The sequence below is a fragment of the Parasteatoda tepidariorum genome, chromosome 5 (genome assembly GCF_043381705.1).
Source record: "Parasteatoda tepidariorum isolate YZ-2023 chromosome 5, CAS_Ptep_4.0, whole genome shotgun sequence".
Taxonomy (NCBI): Eukaryota; Metazoa; Arthropoda; class Arachnida; order Araneae; family Theridiidae; genus Parasteatoda; species Parasteatoda tepidariorum.
The window spans coordinates 59,903,920-59,927,374 of NC_092208.1; the positions used below are offsets into that span (position 1 = coordinate 59,903,920).

Genomic DNA, 23,455 nt, shown 5'->3' on the forward strand with positions numbered 1-23,455 from the left:
TGCGTATTTGTTTCGTTTTGATCGTTTCTACCCACATTTGTTTCATTTTCATTTGTCCGTTTCGGAGTAGAAGATATTGGCTTTACAAGGTATTTGTCCATCTTACATTAACGAGCAAAAAATTTGAACATCTTACATGAAGAAACCTTACCTACGGTAAACACGTGGTTGCAGAGAAATGCGTTCTGAAAGAGGTTCCGTGGTTCGGAAGGATGGTGTACTGTTATTCTTAAAGTTTCTGAACAATACTGGTAAATATGGAAGCTAGATAATGGGGCAGATTTTGAAAATAATAAAAGATCCAGGAAGAAAAGTGAAACGGATTTTATTCTAAATGGCGCAAATGAGAAATTTTTTTCAAAATGCGAGAAATTCGCGAATTTTGAAATAGGTTTATAGAATGCGCGAATTTCTCGCGGTTATCATTTTTTAATGCGAGAATATAAAAAAATATGCGAGATTCTCGCGTTCTCGCGCTGTAGTGAAAACACTGTAACAAATCTAATTCCCGCTTTGCCATTGAAAAGCTCATTCATCAATCAATCATCTTGGAGCTTCTATTCCCAAATATAGACAAGCCAGTTTCATCAAAAATTAAGAAATAAGAAACTTCCCCGCTTTTCTTTTGCGAAAATTTTAAATAAGTTAAAGTGAATAGGAAAATGCAGTTGGTCAGCAATATAGGCAAATGTATCACCAATTTGGAAGGAAAAAAATCAGTTTAATAACATACTGCAGAAACATATCTTAATTTATAAATGAAAAAAAAAAAATTCTATGACTAAAAGACTATGTTGAATGTTTCAATTTGTGAAAGTATTTTTTGATTATCTCTTTCAGTTAAAGACAGAGGTACTGCCATCTTCACTAATTCAGAAAATGTTTGATGAACATGCTTCTCTTTGTCTTAACTCAAACACTAATAGATCAAATAATATGTGCGCATTTTTAGAGAAATGAATCTGATGTAACATAAATGAACACTCTGATATCGAAACATTTTTCATATTGAATTTTAAAGCACCATTTTTTAAAAGTTAGATTTCCTATGAGCTATTCGGCCGATTTAGCTCAAATTTTGCCATTTAATACTGCCTTCTTCACAATGATGTAAAATACTGTATGTTTTACACTTCAAAACGTTTTTGGTCATTATTAAATAAAACAATAAATATTTACCATAAGTAATATCTTACATGAAATTATCTTTTGATTAACTAATGTAATGATTTGGTTCAGACACATTTCAATTTGCTTAAAAAGTTCTCAAGATATATTGAAATTAGCAAAAAGTAAAATTAACATTAAGGAGTTCAAACTTAGGACTGCTCTCCTGACTGAACTATTGGGAGCATATTTCCCAGATTATGGCTATCTCTTATATTTTGAGCGTCAGAAATTCAAAATCTCTTGGAAAAAAAAAGCTACATTTTTATTCAGAGAAAGTACGCCTTTGTGTCAGAAAGCGCAACTTAAAATATCGTTTGCACTTATTACTTATAGCATTAAAGTCACCCTTTCGAACAAGAGACCGTGAGAATTTATACAACCTTGTAAGTAAAACATTTTTGTGGGAAGAGAAATAAAGTAACTTAAGGAATAAAGAGTTAAAAATAGATTTTGAAATTGGATTGAGTCTCAACAGTTAATAAAAAGTAAGCCGTTGCATTGAGTGTTAAAAAGGGAATAAAATATTTATATTTCGTTTTTATGAAATGTAATAAAAATTAAATAATTAGTTTAATTTAATTAAAATCAGATTAAGAATTATTGAAAAAAAATTTAAAAGCTAGAAAATATGTAATGCCTATTATGGCATCACAATAGTCTTTGTACTGAATAACAAAAATGTAACGAAAATAAGATTTACCTGTAGAATTTAATTATGGCAATTAGTTACTTCTGCCCGAGCCAAGGATAGAAAGCAGGAAGATAAATATGTTAACAATATCCAAATAAATTTGCATTGAGGCAAAGATGTGTTCCTCAGGACTCAGCTCATGCTTTTTACCTCCCATAAGCATTTGAGTATCATAAGCCAAAAACTGAAAATTTTACAAATAAATATGTAAAACTTTGATTACTGATTTGCATAAGTAACAGATATAAACTTTAGTGGAAATGTCTATCGATCATACTATTTAATACAAATAATAATTCTTATAACTTTTATCAAGGTTTCTAAAGATTTACGATAACGATATATAAAATAATAATTTTTGTTCAAAATATGAATGAGCATAAATTATTCCATAAATTTGAAAAACTCAAACTGAAATTTTGAAAATAATCATTTCACTAATTCAGGTTTTATAACATAACAGAGTATTATATGCACACTGAAATTTTTGTAAACTTGAAATAAAAAAGGTTTCATAGCAAACTACAAAATAAAAAGAGAGAGACATTTGCCTTTCAAGTAAAGTGTTTACAAAAATTAATCTAAGTATGATTTTTTCATTACTATAAAAAAAGAAAACTGCAAAAGAGAAAGCAGAGGTTCACATATTAAAAATCCGAATGATTTAGAATAAGAGAAATTGATGACTAGTTTATCAAAATGAAAATTTATTTTGATTCTTACCACAGTAAACAGAAGTGCACCACATCCAGCATAAATTGTAGTCATGATCTAAAATTACATATGAAAAAAAGGTATTACAACAGTTTTCTATTAAAATTAGCAAAAAAATAAAAATAAATAAATGTTTAATACCGTGTTGTAGGTGAAAATGCAAATTATTCCAAAAAGGAAAAGAACCCAGACTAAAATACAAAGCACACCTCCACATGATGTGAAATCAAACTACAATAAAAAGATCCTTTAAATAAAGAAAAAATACATCCATACATAACAATTAATTTTTAACTGTATATACATGGGGTACCACTCTAAAATGATTTCAAGGCTGAATTTATTTTCTGAACATTTAACACCGTCTAACACTATTTAGCAGAACATTTCAATTTACAGCTCACTTTCCATGAGAATCATCAGCATATTACATTAATTAATTGGAGACAGTTTGAATTATTTCTAACAAAACAAAAAAATTATTAGCTTAATTTTTACAGTAAACAAAACAAAAATAGCTAACCTTGTGTATCTTTTAATGCCACTAACTTTTTCATGGAGGCATTTATATCTTCACTTCATCATTAATGTTTCCTAGAGCTAAAAGTTTCATTTTTTAAAGAAAATAATCATAATTTAGCTTGGGCCAGAATCGCAAAATAGCGGAAAAAATTACAAACTCAAGTAGATTTAATATTATGAATTTTGAATACACAAACAGACATTGAAGTTAGTCAATACCATTCTTTCATTACTGTGTGACATCATTATTTAGACATTCGCAGCAATTCAAAAAAAAGTATTTATTATTTTTAAAATTATTCTAACAGATTTTTGCATTTTTTAAAAAAAATTTGGAGATAAATATCAAATAGAGGACAGAATTCAGTCCACTAATCACCACTCAAGACTGATTTCAGTCTTGAGTGGCAGTGTGTATATAGTGCAAAGTAAAACCTAAGTAACAGAGCTGAACTGAAATCTAAAAATGTCAAGATGCCAAAAATCCAATGCATTTTAAATTCTAAAACAACTAACAATTCACTTTAATTTGTAAATAAGTACCTTCGTGTGGAAAGAAAATACTGATACTCCAAGACAGACTCCAGCACATATTCCAACAGCCAATAAGACAACTTGCGTATCATACATGCTAAATATAAAATGAAAAATATTAGAAATATAAAATAAAGAAATATAAAGAAATAAAATAAGAATTAATAGTAATTAACTCACCTTGAGATAGTTCCCAGCATATAACTCATTGCCATGGTCTAACAAATGAAATATTAACAAAAGACATTAAGTTATTAAGCATAGATTTTCAGTAAAAAATAAGCACTAACTTTGTAAATAAATATCTGAGGTATTGCAAATTTACTAAGTTAATGGAGTGTAAGAAAATTATAAATATAATTCTTTTCACAGATTCTAAGAAATGTATTATGGCACAGTATTTAGACTAAAGAGGTAAGGTTTACACGCATAAGTGTATATTCAGTGAGTTGATATTTCAGTGAGATTTTTTTTATTTTTAGAAAATTTAAATTAAAGAAATTAGCCGTTGAGAAAAAAACAAAAAAAAAAAAAACAATGATACATGGAACTTGAGAAATTTTTAAACTGTACATAAAAAAAACATTAATATATTTTTAAGTTAAAACTATATTTAGTTGATAACAAAATTTTCGTAATAATAAATTTCAATGCAGAAATTTATTCCTAAAGTTTTTATAGTCTTTTTAAATGACATTGAGTTATCTTTGCAACTCTTTAAATTTTTCAAAAGGTACAGAGCTTCCTTTAAGCCGCATTTAATGTTTCTGCTAATGCTATTACTTTATTGAGAACTTTTCGGTCTTGAAATAAAAAAGTCTTGTTTTTGATCTCTGTTAAGCAGCTCTCTTTTTCTTTCTTTCTTTTCTTTTTTGAAAAAAGTAATCCAAAAATCATTAAAAATATAAATAGTTACAGCACAAAACAAAGAAGTTTTAAATAGAGAATGGGAAAAAAAATTTGTAGAATGTAAATATATTTTCTTACATTTACATTACATTCTCACATTTTAAAATTTTTTTTCATGTTATATTTAATGACGGCAATCATCAGAATTGAATTAACTGATGAATTCCCATCTTAAATAAAAACACTATTTTTAAAGTATTTTGATAATACTAAAACTATTTTAAAGCTTACAAGTATCAAACTTTCTCTAAATAAATATTTAGTTCAAAATCTATAAAATATAAAAATTAAGCAACAAGTAGGGAAGAAAATATTATTAAGATTTAACACTGCAACTAATTGTAAAATTAAATAATATAATAAAAACTCACAAAAACTGACAGCATGATCATGTTGCATGGATAGTTCCTCCTAAAATCAAATTAATTACTTCTTCATAAATATTTCACCAGCCATTAATTTAATAGAAAGCAATAACAAACAAAATCAAATAATAATTGCATATTAAGCTAACAGCCTAAATATAAGCTAAGCATAAACTAATAGAAAACTTCAAGAAACTTAATAATATAATTAAACTTTTTTTTTGCTAAAGCACAATTAAATGATAAATAACCAACCAGTACATATAATTACAGCAAATAAATCAGATAAACTATTTGCAACAGGACAACAAGATTTAAAAAAAAATTTATATACACATTCGAATGGCTTTCTGAAAATTATAAAACAATTTATAAAATTAAGTTATTATTTAAAGAATTAGTTACAAGTCTAAATAATAATTACATTAAAGTATTATCCAGTTAAAAATATTTAGAGAAAAAGATAATTTTAAGGAATTTAATTTGGTACTTTATTTACATTGGTACTATATTTCAAGTGTAACTTTAAACTTTTTAAAGTTTCAGTTCCAAAATATTAAAAATGAAATAAACAAAAACAAAATTTATTGCTTAAATTTTTTTGAAATCAACAGATTTTAAAAGCTGAAGACCAAAAATATGAGCAATAAGCACTGACCTCAATCCGCTGCAACAAGCCAAAGCAATGTAAACTGCTAAGAAAATGAAGCTATATAAACAAGAAAAAAAAAAACAATCAAAATTTAATTGCAAAATTGAATTAATTAATAAACATATATAAATAAGATAAATAATTTTTTTTCAAACATTTTTACTTGGAAAATTCCAATCTAGCACCAGAATCTGTCCAAGGCAAAAGTTGTCACACATTAATATCACGATTAGATTTAATTATTTAAACTGATCTACAATTTCAAATTAAATTTTTTTATCGTCACTGGTATGTTCTTAGTGTGTCGATTATCATTAAATATTCTTAGTAAGAAATAGCCAAACTCTTATTTCTTTTTGCTAAGTGTTAAGAAAATATTTTTAACTACTGTCCCAAAATAAAAAGGGTAAAAACATATGAACATCAATAATAGTCTTCTTAATTTTACAATTTTGATAGGTAATTTAAATACCAAACTTTTTAGAAAATATTTGCTAAAGTCTGTTGTTACCGTTTCCATGGCAATATAAAATAAAATAAAATATAAAAAGCTGAAATTCGCCATGAACTTGAAATATTACAAACAGATTACAATAATTTTTTTATAAAAACAAAGATTCGGACTTTGAACACACAATACATATAATACATAGATAAATTACAAATTAAATAGCAAATAAAAAATTTATTGTCTAATTTTTTACATTTCAATGATGTACAATTTTACATTTCATTTCCTTTTTAATTTACTCTTGCTTTTTCTTACTTCGATTGCTCTCGCTTCTAAAACCATTAGAAAGTACCCTTTTATAAATAATCGAAGGAACTTAACTAGTCCGAGAAGCTATTTACATGAGAGTGTAAAAAATTGAAAAGGGTTTTGTTCCATTAGTTTCTGTTAGAAGCAATTCTTCTTCGAATCATATCTTCCTTTATCCCTTTAAAGAATTAATTTCTTAAGATCACCTTTCTAAAGAGAATGAAGGTATATAAAGAAAAAAGGGTCAAATTCAGGAAGAAGGTATAGTTGATTGGCAGGAAAAATTTTCAAACTGGTACTATACTTTAAGTTATTTTTATTTTTAAATAATTACTTAAACATAAATTTAGATTTAAACCTCAGTAATTTTTACTTCTTCTAGACTAGACAAGAAAGGAATTACAACGTATTTATTTCGTATTTTTCTTACATAGTATTTTTAAATATTTTTTCTTTTAAAATTGTTAGCAAGAATTTTAAGGTTGAGAGAAAAACAAAATTTTAAGATTTAAAAACTTTAAGTAAGCTGTTATTAGTATTATTTATTTAAATCTACATATACATAGCAATGGAATTTTGTTATGTTTTTTTTTCTCGAATCATTTTAAAATAAAACATTAAGTCAAATGTTTTAAAATGAAATGTTGATGTTAATTTATCTACAAGAAAATACAATACACAAGATATCAACAAAAAAGAATAACAAAAAATAATCACAAGAAATATTAACACTAAATGTTTTAATATTTGTGTTAATCAACAAACATACAAAAGTATCTACATAAAATTGTTCACAAAATTGTAATTTTGTATTCGAATTCATAACCTTAACCTAATGCTCAACTTAAAAAATAAGAAAGACACATTCATTTTTCCAGATATTCTTCTTTGTAGAGATGAGAGAAAAAAATCGAATCATGAAATACAAGTTCGAATTTATTGATGGCCATCATCATTTTGAGAGGTTCAGATAATTCGGGCCCAGTCAATACGAATAAAAAAAATTTGTCAACGTCAATAAAGCTTAGTACTGAGTGATCTTTTAAATAATGAAAGCATTATGAATCAGATATAAATAAAAATGTGTCTTTGTTGTTAAAGGAAAACTTTTCGGTCATCCACACATAGTGTAAACATTTTGTCATCAGTATAATACATTAATTATGTAAGTGTATTATCAATTAATTAGACAAGTATTTAGTGGGAAAAAAATTTCATGCCTCATGATTTTAAGTACATTAGTTTAATGCAGTATGATGATTGATTTAACCTAATGTGGTTAAAATCATGGTTTACACAAAAAAGTTTTTTTTTTTTTTAAAAAACCTTTTATTAATAATTTTTTTGACATTTATATAAATACTTTTAATTCAATAATAAATTTTTCCACATTTTCTTTAATAAAAATTTTGAATTCAATTGCTAGAGTAAATCTATATAACTGTAAATAAACATAAATATGTAATTTTTGAATGTTTATATATCATTGTACTCCAAAAAAATATCTGCATAGAACAAATTAATGCAATTAATGTAAGTTTCAGATTAACTCCTGTCCTAATCTCTAAAACTGCGTCAATGCTGAAAAGATACCAAAAGTTTGCAAAGTTCATTTAAAAGAGTATATTAAAATTTTGCATCATACCTTTTATTTATTTATTTAAATAAGCTTCTATGGTTTTTAAAATTATTTAAATTTTAAGTAGCAAGGATAATAATGGCTAGGTTTTTTTTCTTTTTTTAAATTATATATAATTCAAAAATGCTTTTAATTTTGTGTTCGTAAAATTTTTGTAATTTGATTTTAAACGGAATGACATGTTAGAGGGGACCAAAACATTGTCCTGCATTCCATTAAGACGGCCCTGAGTAGAATTCACTTGTGTTTATATATTTTTATATTAATCAAATTATATTTGATACTAATAAATTACATCAGAGGCAATAAAAGAGCTTATCTGTAAAGTAGTAAAAATCCTTCGCGTTTATTTATTTAGACAGTAAATTTATTAATTTTTCTAGGATAGATAGGAACTGTCTGAACAGAAATGTACAAGCTATACTCAAAGGTAAAATTTCATGAATTTTTCTTTTTAAAAAAATTATTTTTATAAAAAAACTGCCATACAGGTAAAATTAACATGAAAATAGGCATTGTATACTTGATATAAAAATTATTACTTCAAGTGTTTATTTAAGATAAAAAAAATTTTTAAATAATAATTTTTTTAATATAAAATAAATGTAAATCTACAAAATAAATATGATGAAATATATGGAAAATAGCCAATTTCAGAAACAAATGTCTTACAATTTTTAAAAAAATAAACAATAATAACTAGTGTTTAAACTGAAATGATTAAAAAATGCTTTTAAAATACTACAATTTTACAAAAATTTACATTTCTACAATATATTTAGCATTTGTTTATGCATGATATGCTATTCTCCTACTCTTTTAAATAATTGGCAAACATAAGTACAGTACAGAACCCGTTATCCGGAAATCAAAAAACCGGAACGAAATTCGATAAATTTTCCTGCCATTTTTAAAAAAAAATTTTTTTTTCCTCATAAGATTTTAGGATTTTTCCTTCTTTTTTGAAAGATGTTTACCTTATCATCATTTTGGAAATAATCATTAGTGCATTACTCCATCGTTTTTTCTTCTTTGTAAGATTATTTCCAAAAAAAAATTTTTTTTTTGTTGGGTTTAACAATAAAAAAAACGGTTTTTTGTAGCGATTCAGAAAACCGGAAAAATCAGTTATCCGGAATATCGATGGTCCCGATCGTTCCGGATAATCGGTTCCCTACTGTAGTACTTAAAATAAAACATGAAAATGGATATTGAATATGTATGTTTTTACACCCTATCTATGAAAATGACAAATTATAATGAGAAATTGAAAGATACTTACTAGGCTAAGTAAACAAACGCATAATTCTGCCTCACAAAAAGTTTCACATTTCTCCTAAAAATGTATACCATTAATATTATTTAATATAAAATTCCAGTAAAATAAAGTAAGAGGGCAAAGGCATGGTACATTTGCATGGCTGCCAACTACTATACTTTTTGCTAAATATTTTATAGAGTTGTAGACTACCAAAAACTTAGGCTTTAAGAATTTCATGTTATTTAACAAACTTTTTAAAAGGAGATAGACCGCTCGCCTCCTAATGATGGGCCCTGGTTCAAATCCCAGGGATTGCCGATAATACGAATTGCGCACCCGGCTCGCACGGACCAGTGTGTTGACATAAAATATCCTCAGTGGTAGACAGATCATGGATTGCAGTCCCTTTGTAGAAGTCCTGGGCTATATGGTTATGGGCTTTTCATAACCTAGGTACATGCTCAGGGCTTGGAGGAAAAAAAAAAAAAAAGTCCCTTTGTTGATGGGCTAACTGTGGGAGGTTTTCTCTCCATGTAAAACAAATGAGGATTAGTTACGCCAAAAAGTCTCTAAGAAGGCAATTTTCTTCCAATACTTGAACTAGAGCCGTGATGGATCAGGAGATAGCGGAATCGTCTACCAATTAAGTGAACCGGGTTCGAATCCTAGCGATGGCTGGTTGATATAAATTTTGCATCTGGCTAGCACTGATGACAGTGCTAAAGCAAAATATCCTCAGTGGTAGATGGATCATGGGTTAGAGTCAAGTTAGAGGTTGCCCCCAGGATAATGGTAGGAGGTTTCTCTCTCCATGTAGCTTAAATGCGGGTTAGTTTCATCAAAAAAACCTCCACGAAGGCAAATTTCTCCCAATACTTGATCCAGGACTTCCCTTGTCTACTGGATTGGGTTCAAAATAACAAGGTTACGAAGTTGAAAATTACCAGTTGCAAAGCCAAAATTTGGGTAGGCTGTTCAATGACGGTTATAAAATAAAATATTTGAACAAGGAGTTTTCTTGTCTTTTAAGTTGGGTTCAAAATTGCATAGCTACGGAGTTGCACATTGATAGTTGCAAACTTAAAATTAGGTCGGCTGTTCAGACCAGTCATAAAATAAAATAAAAAAACCTTTTAAAAGGCTAATGTAAAACTAGAACAAAGTGGCTTTTTATATGAACTTTTGAATCATTTAAGTGCAATGATGTGCAAAATAACTTTAAATCAAATTTAGTAAACAAAGAAGTATACATTGAAACGTAAACTTACTATCACTAGAAATTTCCCCCCCCCCCCACAAAGTGAAGAAAGTTGGCAAGCCTGCAAATCAGTACCAAAAATTTTCAGTACAAAATATAGCATACAGTTATTTTATATATTTTGTCAATAGTTAGTTGCTAAGTTGAATTCAAAATAATTATTAGGGTGTGAGGAGCAAAGTGAGCATGAAGGGTTTTCCAGGTTTTTTTTAAAAAATTTAAAAAAAAAAAAAAAAAAACTGAGTAAGAAATGAACAGTTTACATAACAGTAACTCATGTTAAAAAAATTTTGGAATACAAAAATTTAGTTCAGTAAGCTTGAAATGTTACATAAAATAGAAGTGATAAAAATATTGTAGAACAATTAAATAGATGCAATACAGTAATATTTAGACATTCTCACCTAAAACTTATACAGAATATTTAAAATATATCTAAATGAGCAAATTTAAATATACAAACTAATTTAAATATTAGCACCTTGCCCTTTTTGTAAAAATAAGCCGCCATCCTTAAAAACACTGCATTTTTATTTTATTTTTCCAGGAAAAGATTGTTTTCTTAACCAGCTGTTTTAATGAGAAGTCCATTTCTGATGTATTTCGTTATTGTTATTTATTTAACTTTTAATTTCACTCCTTTAATTTAGTAAGATTTTTCTTATTATTTAGTAAGATTTATATAGCTAAAAATTCACATGAGATTCAGCCTTAAAGATATCAACATTTTTTATTGGGGATTTTATTATGAATAAGTTAAAAATTAATGAATTTCTTAGTGATTTTAAGCTATACCATTAATTTTTTTAAATAAATATCTTTTTATTTAAAAATGCACCTTTACATGTTTATTTCCTCATAACTTTCAGTTTAAAACTTAAAAATAAGTAAATGAGAAGTCCATTCTTGATGTATTTCGTTATTGATATTTATTTAACTTTTAATTTCATTCCTTTATTTTAGTAAGATTTTTTTTTATATTGTCTAGTTAGACAGCTAAAATTCGCACGAGAGAGATTCTTAGAGATTTTTACATCTTTTATTTGGGAGGGGGTAAATAAATCAATGAATTTTTTAGTGATTTTAAGTTTTTTTTAATAAATACCTTTTTATTTAAAAATGTTCCTTTAAATGTTTATTTTCTCATAACTTTCAGTTTAAAATATAAAAAAAGTTTTTAAGTTTTTCATCAAATAATCCCTTTTTTTTAAGTTTACAAAAAAAATTTATACACAGAGAGTGCCTTTAATTATTTTTCAAAAGCTTGAACTTTTTCTGTTATTTTGATAATGAGTGAGAATTACTTTGTGAAATATACACATAAAATAGCATAAAAGGGTTATTGTTGTAAATTATAAAAAGGCTAAATTGAGGACCATTCAGTTATTACATAATGTTACATATTTTGATAAATTTGTAAGTGATTGCCCTTTTAAATCTCTAAGTGTCCTTTTTTGCGAGTAAGTGCCTTGCTCTCTTTTATTCCTAGGGCAAACTTAGATATATATTTCAGAACATTGTTTAATTAATATTAGTAAAGAAAAGAGAGTTAGACATTTATGGATAATTGTTTAGATGCAAGTTTATCTGTATACAAATTAAATAGAAAATATTCTTTTAGGAAATTTTGTGAGGTAGCCAAGTTAACTGCTGATCTTTGTTATCAACCTGCCTAGATATTTAAGTTCCGTAAATGATAATTAATGCTAAGACTAAAAACGAACAGAAATACAGAAAACTTTCTATACATAGAAAAATTTCCAGTATTACGACAGACTTTAAATCTCAATGTTGTTAATGTTGCATTCTTAAAGATCCAAAATGGTTGTTAGTCATTTTAACTTGTTTATTGGCAGTTCACATTTTTTACGTTATTAAATTTCAGCACAAAAAGTAATTCAATTCAATATGGATTATAAAACTATTCTTAGATTGAAGTATTTAAAATATAAACATTACTATGATTTTTAATTAAAAAAAGGTACTTACTCAAATACAAACAAGCAAATTACTCCTAGAGAGAATAAAAGTTGCAACATAATGATCAGGTAAACCTGTTAAAAGAAAAGAAATTAGAAGGAAGATCAAACTTAAAATAATTTTTTTAAATAATGTAAAAGCAGTAATGCAAATAAAAGTGTTCAAATAAGTTTTAGGAACATTCAAGAGCATATTATTCATAATAAATCACATAGAACCTTAGCCAAGCTTCATGTTAAAGTACTATCATTAGGATTTACATCAAAATTATATACCAGACACGTAATTGGTGGAAGAAGAAATTACCTGAACTTTTTTTTTCAATGTGTACTTTTTTTAGTATTTAATTTATCTTTCTTTTTGTACATAGAAAATAAATAAGACTAATTTTTGTCAAGACTCAAAAATAAAATTTAAAAGAGAAAGAATTTTTTTTTTTATCTAATAATTTTTTTCTCATCAGCACATAAAAGTATATATGCATTCATTCCTCCTTTCGCAACTTGCATTTTGAGAAGAAAAAAAAAAAAAGGTTTTTTAAATTTGTTCAATTTATAGCAAGAACTGAAAAAAGATTGAAGACAAAACTATAGGAGCTCCCTTGTTTTGTGTTGGGTTTAAAATTACTAATCTACAGAGTAACACTTTGATAGTAGCCAAAGTCTACTACCTATTTTGTAAAAAAAATAAAAAGAACACTAGAATACATGGGTGTTGCTCAAGAGCTTAAATTGCTGTGAATCATTTAGAAAAAAAAAAAGGCTGATTTTTTTTCTCCTCAGAAGAAGGTGTGGCTTTCCAACCTATTAATATATAAATTACTGTCACTCTTTTTTATCTTAAACAATCAATGTTCTTTTTTTCAGTCTCCCAACTATCAAGAATATTAAATTCGAGGAGATCAGAAGACTGTAGGCTCTGCATTAATTTAGATGATGGTAGAGATTTTATTGTTGTTTCAATTAATTTGCTTTTCTTTTTTCTGAAAGGGCTGTTTTTTTAAAAAAAAGGATAATTTGCACTTTTAGTCTTTAATTCTTCATATACTAAACTTTTTTTGTTCTTATGCTATACTTTTACCTTTAATTGTTCTAATATCCCATTTTATACGGTTAAAAAAAAAAAAAAAAAAAAAAAAAAAAAAAAAAAAAAAAAAAAGAGGATAATTTACACTCTTAGTCTTTAATTCTTCATATACCGAACTTTGATTGTTCTAATATCTCATTTTATATTGAAAAATATTTACGTTTCTACTCTTAGCATATCTGTAATAGTTTTGTGACTGTGCTATGAATAACTTTTTTTAATATCAAAAAAGGTACATAAGACAAATTTCAGTGAAACAATCTGTTTGCGCTAAAATAACGCAGTGAGAGGAATGAATTCGAATCAAGTGACTCTGATCACTGATTCTAATCATGTGATTTTGATTGGTGATTCAAGTCCAGGGATTCAGAATAGTCTTTCTAATCAAGTGACTGAATTCGGATCACTGTTTTAAAACATGAGATTCGGATCACTGTTTTAAAACATGAGATTCGGATCACTGTTCAAATCAAGTGATACAAATGACTGATTATTATGAAGTGATTCAGATCAAGGACTCGAATCATGTGATTCAGATCACTGATTAGATAAAGTGATTCAAATCATGCGATTCGGATCATGTAATTTGGAGCATCATTCAAATCAAGAGATTCAGATCAGTGATCGGAACCAAGTGATTCAAATTATATGATTCGCATCACTGATTAGAATCAAGTAATTCAGATCACTGATTCAAGTCAAGGGATTCAGAACAGTCATTTTAATTAAGTGACTCAAATCAATGATTCAAATTCAATAATTTGGATCAATGATACGATTCAAGTTATTCAAATCACTGATTCGATTCAAATTATTGGAATCACCTGATTCATATCAGTGATTCGTAATACAGTCGAATCCCGTTTTTGCGAAATTCGAAATAGCGAAAATTTCAAAGTAACGAATATTTTTCAAATCCCCAAATGTATTTCCATGTGAACAATGTATAAAAAATACCGATATTACGAAATCAATTATCCGATTTAGCGAAGGCGAAAATGAACACCAGGTCTTATTTTCTTTGATGAACAAGACACATTTCTTCAAAAATGTTCTCAGAAATGAAATGTTTTATCACCCTTAAAATACTAATAAGTTTCAAATGTGAAAAACCTGTCAAAAAAAGAAGAATCACTGGAAAGAGACCACCCTGAGTTGACCCTTGCATTGATTCATTCATGTTTTAAGAAGTCAAAAAACACATGCTTTTAAAAGAGGGAATTCTATTCAATAGAAAGGGCTTGTCAAGAATGATAGATTAGAAGTGACCACCCTTAGCAGAACAATTCCTTCCTTGAATTACAACAGACTAAATAGGGGGGGGGAGAGCTGTTCTAAGAACTCAAGGTGTAAAAGGGGTGTAAACAAGTTTCAGAAAATTACCAGAGTGGTGTGCAACTTCAATAGGAGAAGGTTAGTTAAATCAGTTTGTCTGCTTTCAACGTTTGCAAGCATTTTGTTTTCCTTCGTAAGCATAATGAGTGGTCAAAAGCGTAAACAATTTTCTATTAAGGAAAAACTGGAAATTATTTCAGAAGTTGATCATGGGATAAAAAAAGTTGACGTTGGGACAAAGTATGGACTATCCCCATCTACTCTATTTACTTTTTTAAAAAATTGAACGAAGTTGGAACAGCAAGTGCAATCAGCATTGATCGGATCACATAGAAAAAAAATACGACTTTCAAATTTTCAAGATGTAGATGCAGCTGTTTTTACATGGTTCCAGGATATTCGCTCCCGAAATATTCCAATTTCCGGGCCCCTCATTCGTGAAAAGGCTTTAGAATTTGCAAGAACTTTTGGAAACGAACATTTTCAAGCAAGTGGTTGAATCGATTCAAGGAACATTATGGTATTGTTGCAAAGCAAATTTGTGGTGAAGCTAACTCTGTTGATTTAAAAGCAGTGAATGACTGGAAATCAGAAAAAATATCGGATGCAATTAGGTCTTATGATCCTTCTGATGTTTTCAATGCAGACAAAGCGGGAATTTTTTTCCAGTTGTTATCAAACAAAGCCTTGGCGTTTAAAAAGGATAAATGCATTGGAGGCAAAAATTCAAAACTGCGTTTAACTGCTTTGTTTTGCTGCAATATGTCAGGCACTGAAAAGAGAAAAGTTATGGTTATCGGCAAATCTGCCAAACCTAGGTGCCTAAAAAATGTAAATTCACTACCTTGTGATTATAGATCTAGCCGCAAAGCGTGGATGACGACTGGAATATTTAATGAGTGGTTGGTTAAATTTGATGAAGATATGAAACGTAAGAAAAGAAAAATTCTGCTTCTTATTGATAATTGTTCACCCCACAATGAGCCACCAAAATTGGAATGTATTCACATCGAATACTTTCCTCCTATTTGTACGTCAATTTTACAACCTCTTGACCAGTGTATAATTAAAGTGGTAAAGGGAAAGTATCGAACACAACTTCTGAGGCGTACGCTTGTGCAAATCGGAAGCAAAGAAGCAATTACGAAACCAGATGTAAAGCAAGCAATGGATATGATTGCTGGAGCATGGAAAGACATTAGCCAAAAAGTCATCTGTAATGGGTGGAAGAAAGCAAATTTAATTTTGGCAATTGACAATGAAACAGTCGATGAAATTAATGATGTTATCATCGATTTGCAGCCTTTATGGGAACATGTGACAAAAAAACATCGTGCCAAACGTAGTCAATCTTGACGATTTTCTGACTGCAGATGATGATGCTAGCACATGCGAAGCATTGACAGACAATGATATTGTACGCTTGATTCAAGAAAACAAACAAAAATCACTTTCGGACAGCAGCGATGATGAAGAATGTCCAGAAGAAAACAATGTACCTACAGTTTCAAAAGCCTTGGCCAATTTGGAAGCTGTAAAGAGATATTTATCGGCACAAAAAAACTTTTCAGATACTTTGTTTGAACATGTGCATAATTTGGAAAAATTTTTAATTTCTACTGGTTCTAAATCATTTGTTCAAAAAAAAATTACTGATTATGTATCTGCCTAATTAGTAAGTGTTAATAAATTGTTTACATTAGTTTTGTGCGCTCTTTTAATATTACATTGATATTTCCCAAATCTAGATTAAAAATATATCAAAACTGTAAATTGATTTTTCATACGAATAGTAATCCCAATGTAACGAAATAATATTTGTTAATGCTGAAAATTCGTAATATCGGTATAACGAATTTTCATTATTGCGTAGAAATAGCTTCGGTCCCATGGAATTCACTAAAACGAGATCCGACTGTATGTGATTTGGATAATTAGTTGAACCAAGTGATTCAGATCAGATTCAAATCATGTGATTCAGATAAAGAGATTTGAATCATTGATTCTAACGGTGATTTGTATGAATGATTCAGATCACTGATTCAAATCATCACTTTTCGAATCAATGACACAGATCAGTGATTCTAATCATGCCAGTTTGATCAATGATTCAAATAAATTATTCTTACGAAGTGATTCAGATCAGTGATTCTAATCAAATGGTCCAGATCGCATTTTTAATCTAGTTATTTGTATCACTGATTAGAATAACATGACTTAAAACGACTTAGCTGCGAATCACATGATTCGAATCAAATGCTTCAAAAAAATATGAAATTTCAAAAAACTCGAAAAAAGTTTACTTACCTATCACTACTTTTTTCCCAACTAATGACGATAGAAAAAAAAATTTATTATTCTTTCTCATTAATGAATTGTTTCAAGTAAATATATATACTTATTGTATCTTTCATATAATCATACTGTATATGTAGCTAAATGTTATAAATACTTTTAACTATGGCAAATTTTCAGAAACTGGAAAAGAAATTTATTATTATTTTTTAGAAATCTGAATTCATTGAATTCTTTAATAATGAATGTGTAAGAATATTTCAGGTTTTACAAGAATTTTTTAACTCCGTGTGACATAGCATCACTATGAAACAAAACTAACTGAAATTTAAGAAACAATTATTCATTATAATTTAAATCTATTTTGATAAAAATCAACTCATACAAATCGCAATTGATTCAAATCAGAAATCAATCAATTCAAATTAGTTGCAAGTTGGTGATTCGAATCAAATCAGTGATTAATCATTGAATCAGTGCTGCATAGTATGTAATTTTTTATAGCATTTAAAGATGTATTTTTTAAAATATATGAATTAAAAATATTAAGGTTTATCTCTAAAAGTTAATAAAAAATACGATATCATAAACATAAAAGATAATGCACTAGAAAATAAATGAAACTTTCCAATATTTATTAGAAGCTTTCATGGTCAAAACTAAGTATTTGTAAAAAAAATTCTAAAATTTGCATAAGTTGGTATTATCGCAATACGGGAACATAATAAATTAACATACCTTACGTATGAATGCTGCTCGTATGGCTTTATCAGTAAATTTAATAAATCCTGGCAAATCATCATCTTTGTTAGAAGAGGAATCTGCGGAATCTACCAAAGGTAAGCGCATGGGCATTATAGGAATTGGAGGAGCCCCATAAGCACCATAATTTGCTAAAAATAATCATATTTAGAATAAAGCACGGATCAAAGAATTTAAATTAAGTAATAGTTCACTAAACTGAAAAAAAAAAAAAAAAACAGTCATTAGACTTAAATAGTACACTAGACTTAAAACACCAGTCTCTCATTGAAAAATATTACTGTGACATTAAGTCACAGCCTAATTTCTAAATATCCTGTTTTGTTAATCAAAATACTTAATTTTTCGGCTTAATTTATAATTTTATGATACAAATTTTATTCTCTTCATCTTTTTCTTCTCACCCCTTAACGCGTTAGCGCAATGAGGACATTTTCCCCAGGAAGTTCCTGGCACATTCCTCAGACACTCCTTTTCGTGGAAAAAGCTGTCGGCGTCGTTTGATGTAGCACGAGAATTTGAAGTCGTCTGAAACTTAGCTTTGCAACGTCAATCAGAAGGTGAGAATAACACTTAAAAATAATATTGATAATACATCTCAACTAAAAATTTTACTTCTTTAATTCATACTTTCAGTACCTTGAGTACTCAACTCGGTTTTTTTTCCTTTTTGCTATAAAAGCCAGAGCGCGGGAGATGCTCGTGGCATTCGAATCTTTCATCACCCCAACGTCACGCTGCTCCCTGGCAGGACGTTTTTTTTCCCCCCTTCCTCTTTTTTTATAGAGGAAGAGAACATCTTTTGGGATGGCGTCACGTCTACCGCCATGTTGGCAAGTCAATCTGCTGCTTTTTCTCTGATTTAATGTCTACTAAGTAAATTCCTGATTGTGTATCCCCTGCTTTTAATATGATCCGCTGCCCAGACACCGCCATTGATGGAATCCTTCACAGCCATTTCTAGCTTTATGGTAATGCTGTTTTTAATCTTTCAAAAGAAAATCCCGAAAATATCGGCAGCTGTTCCTTTTTTTTGAAAAATTTCATGATTCAATCCTTTTTTATCAAGAATTCCTTTTGATTGAATACTCTTCTTTATGACGCACAAATCTTGGGATAGTTCGGTCTCCTACTCCAACTACCATTAGTACCCCCATTTTTAAGATGTTGTGCCATTGATGAAATTTTTTAAGATGTTGTGCCATTGATGATATTTTTAAGATGTTGTGCCTCACTGTGATAATTTTTAAGATGTCTGCCTAATAAAATCTCCAATAAACAACAAAGATTTAGTAAAAAGAACTGGACTACTTCATTTTGACTGGTTTTGTTGTTGTTTTCCTCCTAGGTATGGATAGCTTCTATGGAGAGGAGGTATGTCTTTTTGTAGAATATATTTGTTATTTTCTGGGACTTTAAAAATTAATATTCCTTCTGGGTTGTAAAATTTGCAACACAACTTCAAAAATGTACCACTATATTTTTTTCACCCGGCCATTAATTTTTATATTTTTTTAAATTGTTATCACTTGCTTGTTAGCAACTTTTCATTCCTTTTTTTATTTTATACCCAACCGTAACAGGGCAATTACTTAGATATTAAAAAATGTCAGTTTTCCCAATTTAAGATATCATAAATGGTATTTACATAAACATAAATTTTGTAACAAAACAATATACAAATTACATAGTATACTTAAAATTAAAATATATTTATCAGAAGAACGGTATTCTCAATTTCAGGTCTTAGAAATGGAACATGAAAGTTTGCAAGATTACAGTAAAAGCTTTTGAAAAAGACACTATTTACATAAAATTTACATTGGTTTCTTTTTCTTTAACAGTTCATTTCACGTTATATTGGCAAAAAGTAAGCAATTTTAATGTTTAAAACCATTTAAAATATTGTTATTAACATGCAATTGATTCACACATTCTAAAATGATGAATATAAATAAATTCTTAAACAGTTGTATTCACTGATACAGTGTGATTTCCTATTAATAATGTCTGTTATTTAATAAACTTAAAACTGAACTTAAATATACAAATACTAATATGTAGATATAATAAAAATGACATATATAATGCATGTTAAATATTTCCAAACAAATTTAGAAGTAGAAAACAAATGTTTTAAAAGTAAAATTAAAAATTATTTCTAAGAAAAAAGTGTATATATTTTTAAAGAGTTCAACACTAGAAAAAAATCAACTAGCTATATAAAAATTTGACAATAAGGTAATAGCATAGACTAGATTTTAAATAAACAAATAATCCCTAGAAATCGAAACAGTAAAATATTACCCGATAAAAAACTTCATTCCCTTCAAAATTATAGAAATAGCAAATAACAGTTGACATGTTTCAAGCGCCTAAAAAATAGGCACCAATTTTCAAGAGTTATCAGATGGAAATGAGAAGAAACAAAAGTGATTTGAAATTAAAAAAAACGTAAAGTTACCAACGAAAAATGAAATTTTGACAATAGCAAAATTATTTTCACTCTGGTCACATCTTGATGCCCTAGAATCTTGTTTTATTCATATAAATGCCAGTTCCTTGTTAATGACATTAGTTCCTCACCACCTCTCCATAGCGTGTGGTAATGCATTTTACCCTGATTTGCCCCTCTCGGTCACTGTGGTTTTTCTAGTTTTGTTTCTTGCCTTTGTTAATAATATTTTTCAATATTAATAATTTCTAAAACTCAATAGATGGCGCTCTGTGCAGTAATGTATCATTTTGTAATCAGTTTCTTTCATGCCACTGTATCATAAACATCCGTGTTTTGTTATTAAATATATTTCGTTAAAGGCATTTTGTTATGATTTAATCCCAAGATCCCACCCATCGTATTTAACATTGTTTTCCATTTTTTTGTTCGCAATTTTACTTTTTTTTATTTTTATTTCAAATCACTTTTGTTTCTTCTCATTCGTGTCTTGCAAATATTGAAAATAGTTCTGAAGTGCTAGTTCTATTTCTGAAGTGCTTGTAACATGTCGACTGTTACTTGTGATAGATTTTTTAAGAGAATGAAGTTTTCAATCATGTAATAGATTTTATTTATTAATTTATTTTGAACTTTTCAAAAGACAAAATATATTTTAAAAATTTTATCAAATAAGAATTGAAACCACTTACCAGGTTGTCCTCCTGGAGGAGGTGCATATTGATTTGTTGCAGGATGTGGTTCTGCAGGATTGGAGTATCCAGGGTTTGCATACTGGCCCTGTTGCTGTACAGGCTGATATCCTGGGTATTGTACAGGATATGCCATTTGTTGTTGAGGTGGATAAGGCATTTGTTGATGCGGGTATGCTGGAGGCATACCAAGCTCAGGCTTAAAACCTGGATAAGGTGGAGCCTGAGATGTCATTTTTCAAACAAATATCTGTAAAAACATGCAAATTAAAATTAATCAAAGGTAACATAGAATAGAATAGATAAAATAAAAATGGTCTTTAAGACAAGTAAGAAAAAAAATACTATTGATATTAAAATACTAGGTACTACAAAATTTAAAATTTTTTCTCATGCATTTAAATTTTACAATTTCATGCTTCTTTCTTTACGCCCTAAGAAAATTGTAAAAATAATTTGGCCTTAAAATTAGAAACACTTTAAAGGTATTAGTGACAGGGCTAGGCAAACTTTACAAGATTTTATTAACTCTTGTAACTAGTTTCAACCATTTCGTCACCTCCTTTTGGTGAAATTTGTTTGAAAATCACGAATTTTTTAAATGTTTTAATTTTTATAAAACTCTTTATTGATTCATCCCACAGGGATGAATTTGGTAAAAAAGCAAACAAGCTGAAAATGGAAATCCAAAAACAAGGGTCTGTTAACGGATCCTTCTCAAAATATCTTTTCATAAAAACGAACCCGTCATAAAATAATTTATCTTTTAACCCGACCCTTCACAAATTTGTTTATCTTCATTATAGTTTTGTTAATCAAATAAACCCTTCCCCGGGGGGGGGGGGTTGAAACGAACTAAGTTTTCCAAGTTTCCTAAGTTTAAATTCCAAATGTAGTATTCTAAGAAAATATTTCTACTTTTACAAACATTGTGAGAACATTCTTATTGATATTAAATGATTATTATTATTATTTTTTTTTGTAAATAAATAATTGATCAATTTATATTTATTCATAAAATTAATTAATAGACCATTACGTCAATAAAAATTAATTTCTGGCAATTTTTTAAATAAAAAGTTATAAATTTAAGAATTGTTTAAGTTTACTTAATGCGTAACACATTAAAAGTGATACATAACTAAGTAGTGTTACTTAAAATACGTCAATTGAAATTAATTAAAAATGTGAGTGATTTAGTTTCCATTATTCGTCCAAAATGAATATTCTGTGTTGAGCAGTATAGGCTAAATACCAAATATTTGCATGTTGCATCTCTAATTTTGTAGCAGCATTGTTGAGCAGTATATGGTATCTATTTCCAATTTAAAAACTTCTTGAAAAGGCTTTTAGCAATTTTTGCAATAACAGGACCCTATTTGTACAAATTCACAAAAGCAGAACCCTGGTTGAAAGAATGTGACTTAACGCTTATTTTATATTCGCAAATTATGAGTAGTTTATTCACAATTTTAGAAAAACAGAACCTTTCACAAAATGTCTGGACAGACCCCTAAAAAATGTTACATGAAAAAACATTTTTTAAATAGTTGAAAAGAAAAAAAAACTAATTTGAGCAAGAAAAAATTGGCAGTTATAATTTCAGTTACTATGGTAGGAAGCATTTATCTACCGAATGTTATCAACGTTTTAATAAAAATATCGATGCAAGATTTTATTTATATTTAAATTGTGTGAATATGAATCTCAATGTATGATTTTTAAATCATGCGAATCTCGATATTTGATTTTAAAATCGCGTCAATAGGTATCTCGATGTTTGATTATAAAATCGCGCGAATATGAATCAGGGGTCTGTTTAGAAGAAATTTGGGTCCGTTAACGGACCCTTCACAAAATATCTTTTCATAAAAACGGACCCTTCACAAAATATTTTAACTTAAAAACGGACCCTTCACAAAATTTTTTAACTTGAAAACGGACCCTTCACAAAATAATTTATCTTTTAATCGGACCCTTCACAAATTTGTTTATCTTCATTATTGTTTTGTTAATCGAATAAACCCTTCCCAGGAAGGGGGTGGGGAGAAAGACAGATGTAAACGAACTAAATTTTGTCTTTGGCAGACGCTTCTTCCTTTATTCGTCTGAAATTAATATTCTGCGTTCAGCAGTATAGGCTAAATACCAAATATTTATATGTTGAATCGCTAATTTAGTAGCTGCAATTGCTGTTTATTTTTTAAAATTTAATTTCTTTAACTATAATTTTACAGTGTTGAGCATAATCTTATATGTCTTTACAATTTAAAGACTCCTTGAAAAAGTTTTTTTGCAATAACGGACCCTATTTGCCCAAATTCACAAAATCGGATCCTGGTTGAAAGAATGTGACTTAACGTTTATTTTATATT

The 23,455-nt window shown here is 28.2% G+C and overlaps 1 protein-coding gene across 2 annotated transcripts in view; it reads right to left on the reverse strand.

The window, feature by feature from the left end:
- The window catches only part of LOC107456652 (protein lifeguard 1), a 38,016-nt gene that overhangs the window by 1,610 nt on the left and 12,951 nt on the right, over positions 1-23,455 (reverse strand). For both annotated transcript variants that reach the window (XM_016074575.3, XM_071181507.1), the window contains exons 2-12: positions 21,081-21,330; positions 17,910-18,064; positions 12,465-12,529; positions 9,239-9,292; positions 5,564-5,614; positions 4,912-4,951; positions 3,812-3,849; positions 3,641-3,728; positions 2,717-2,806; positions 2,585-2,632; positions 1,871-2,045 (exon numbers count right to left, since the gene is read on the reverse strand). In XM_016074575.3, coding sequence (XP_015930061.1) covers positions 1,893-2,045; positions 2,585-2,632; positions 2,717-2,806; positions 3,641-3,728; positions 3,812-3,849; positions 4,912-4,951; positions 5,564-5,614; positions 9,239-9,292; positions 12,465-12,529; positions 17,910-18,064; positions 21,081-21,315 — 1,017 coding nt within the window. In that variant the 5' untranslated portion in view covers positions 21,316-21,330 and the 3' untranslated portion in view covers positions 1,871-1,892. The remainder of the gene's footprint in view (positions 1-1,870; positions 2,046-2,584; positions 2,633-2,716; positions 2,807-3,640; positions 3,729-3,811; positions 3,850-4,911; positions 4,952-5,563; positions 5,615-9,238; positions 9,293-12,464; positions 12,530-17,909; positions 18,065-21,080; positions 21,331-23,455) is intronic.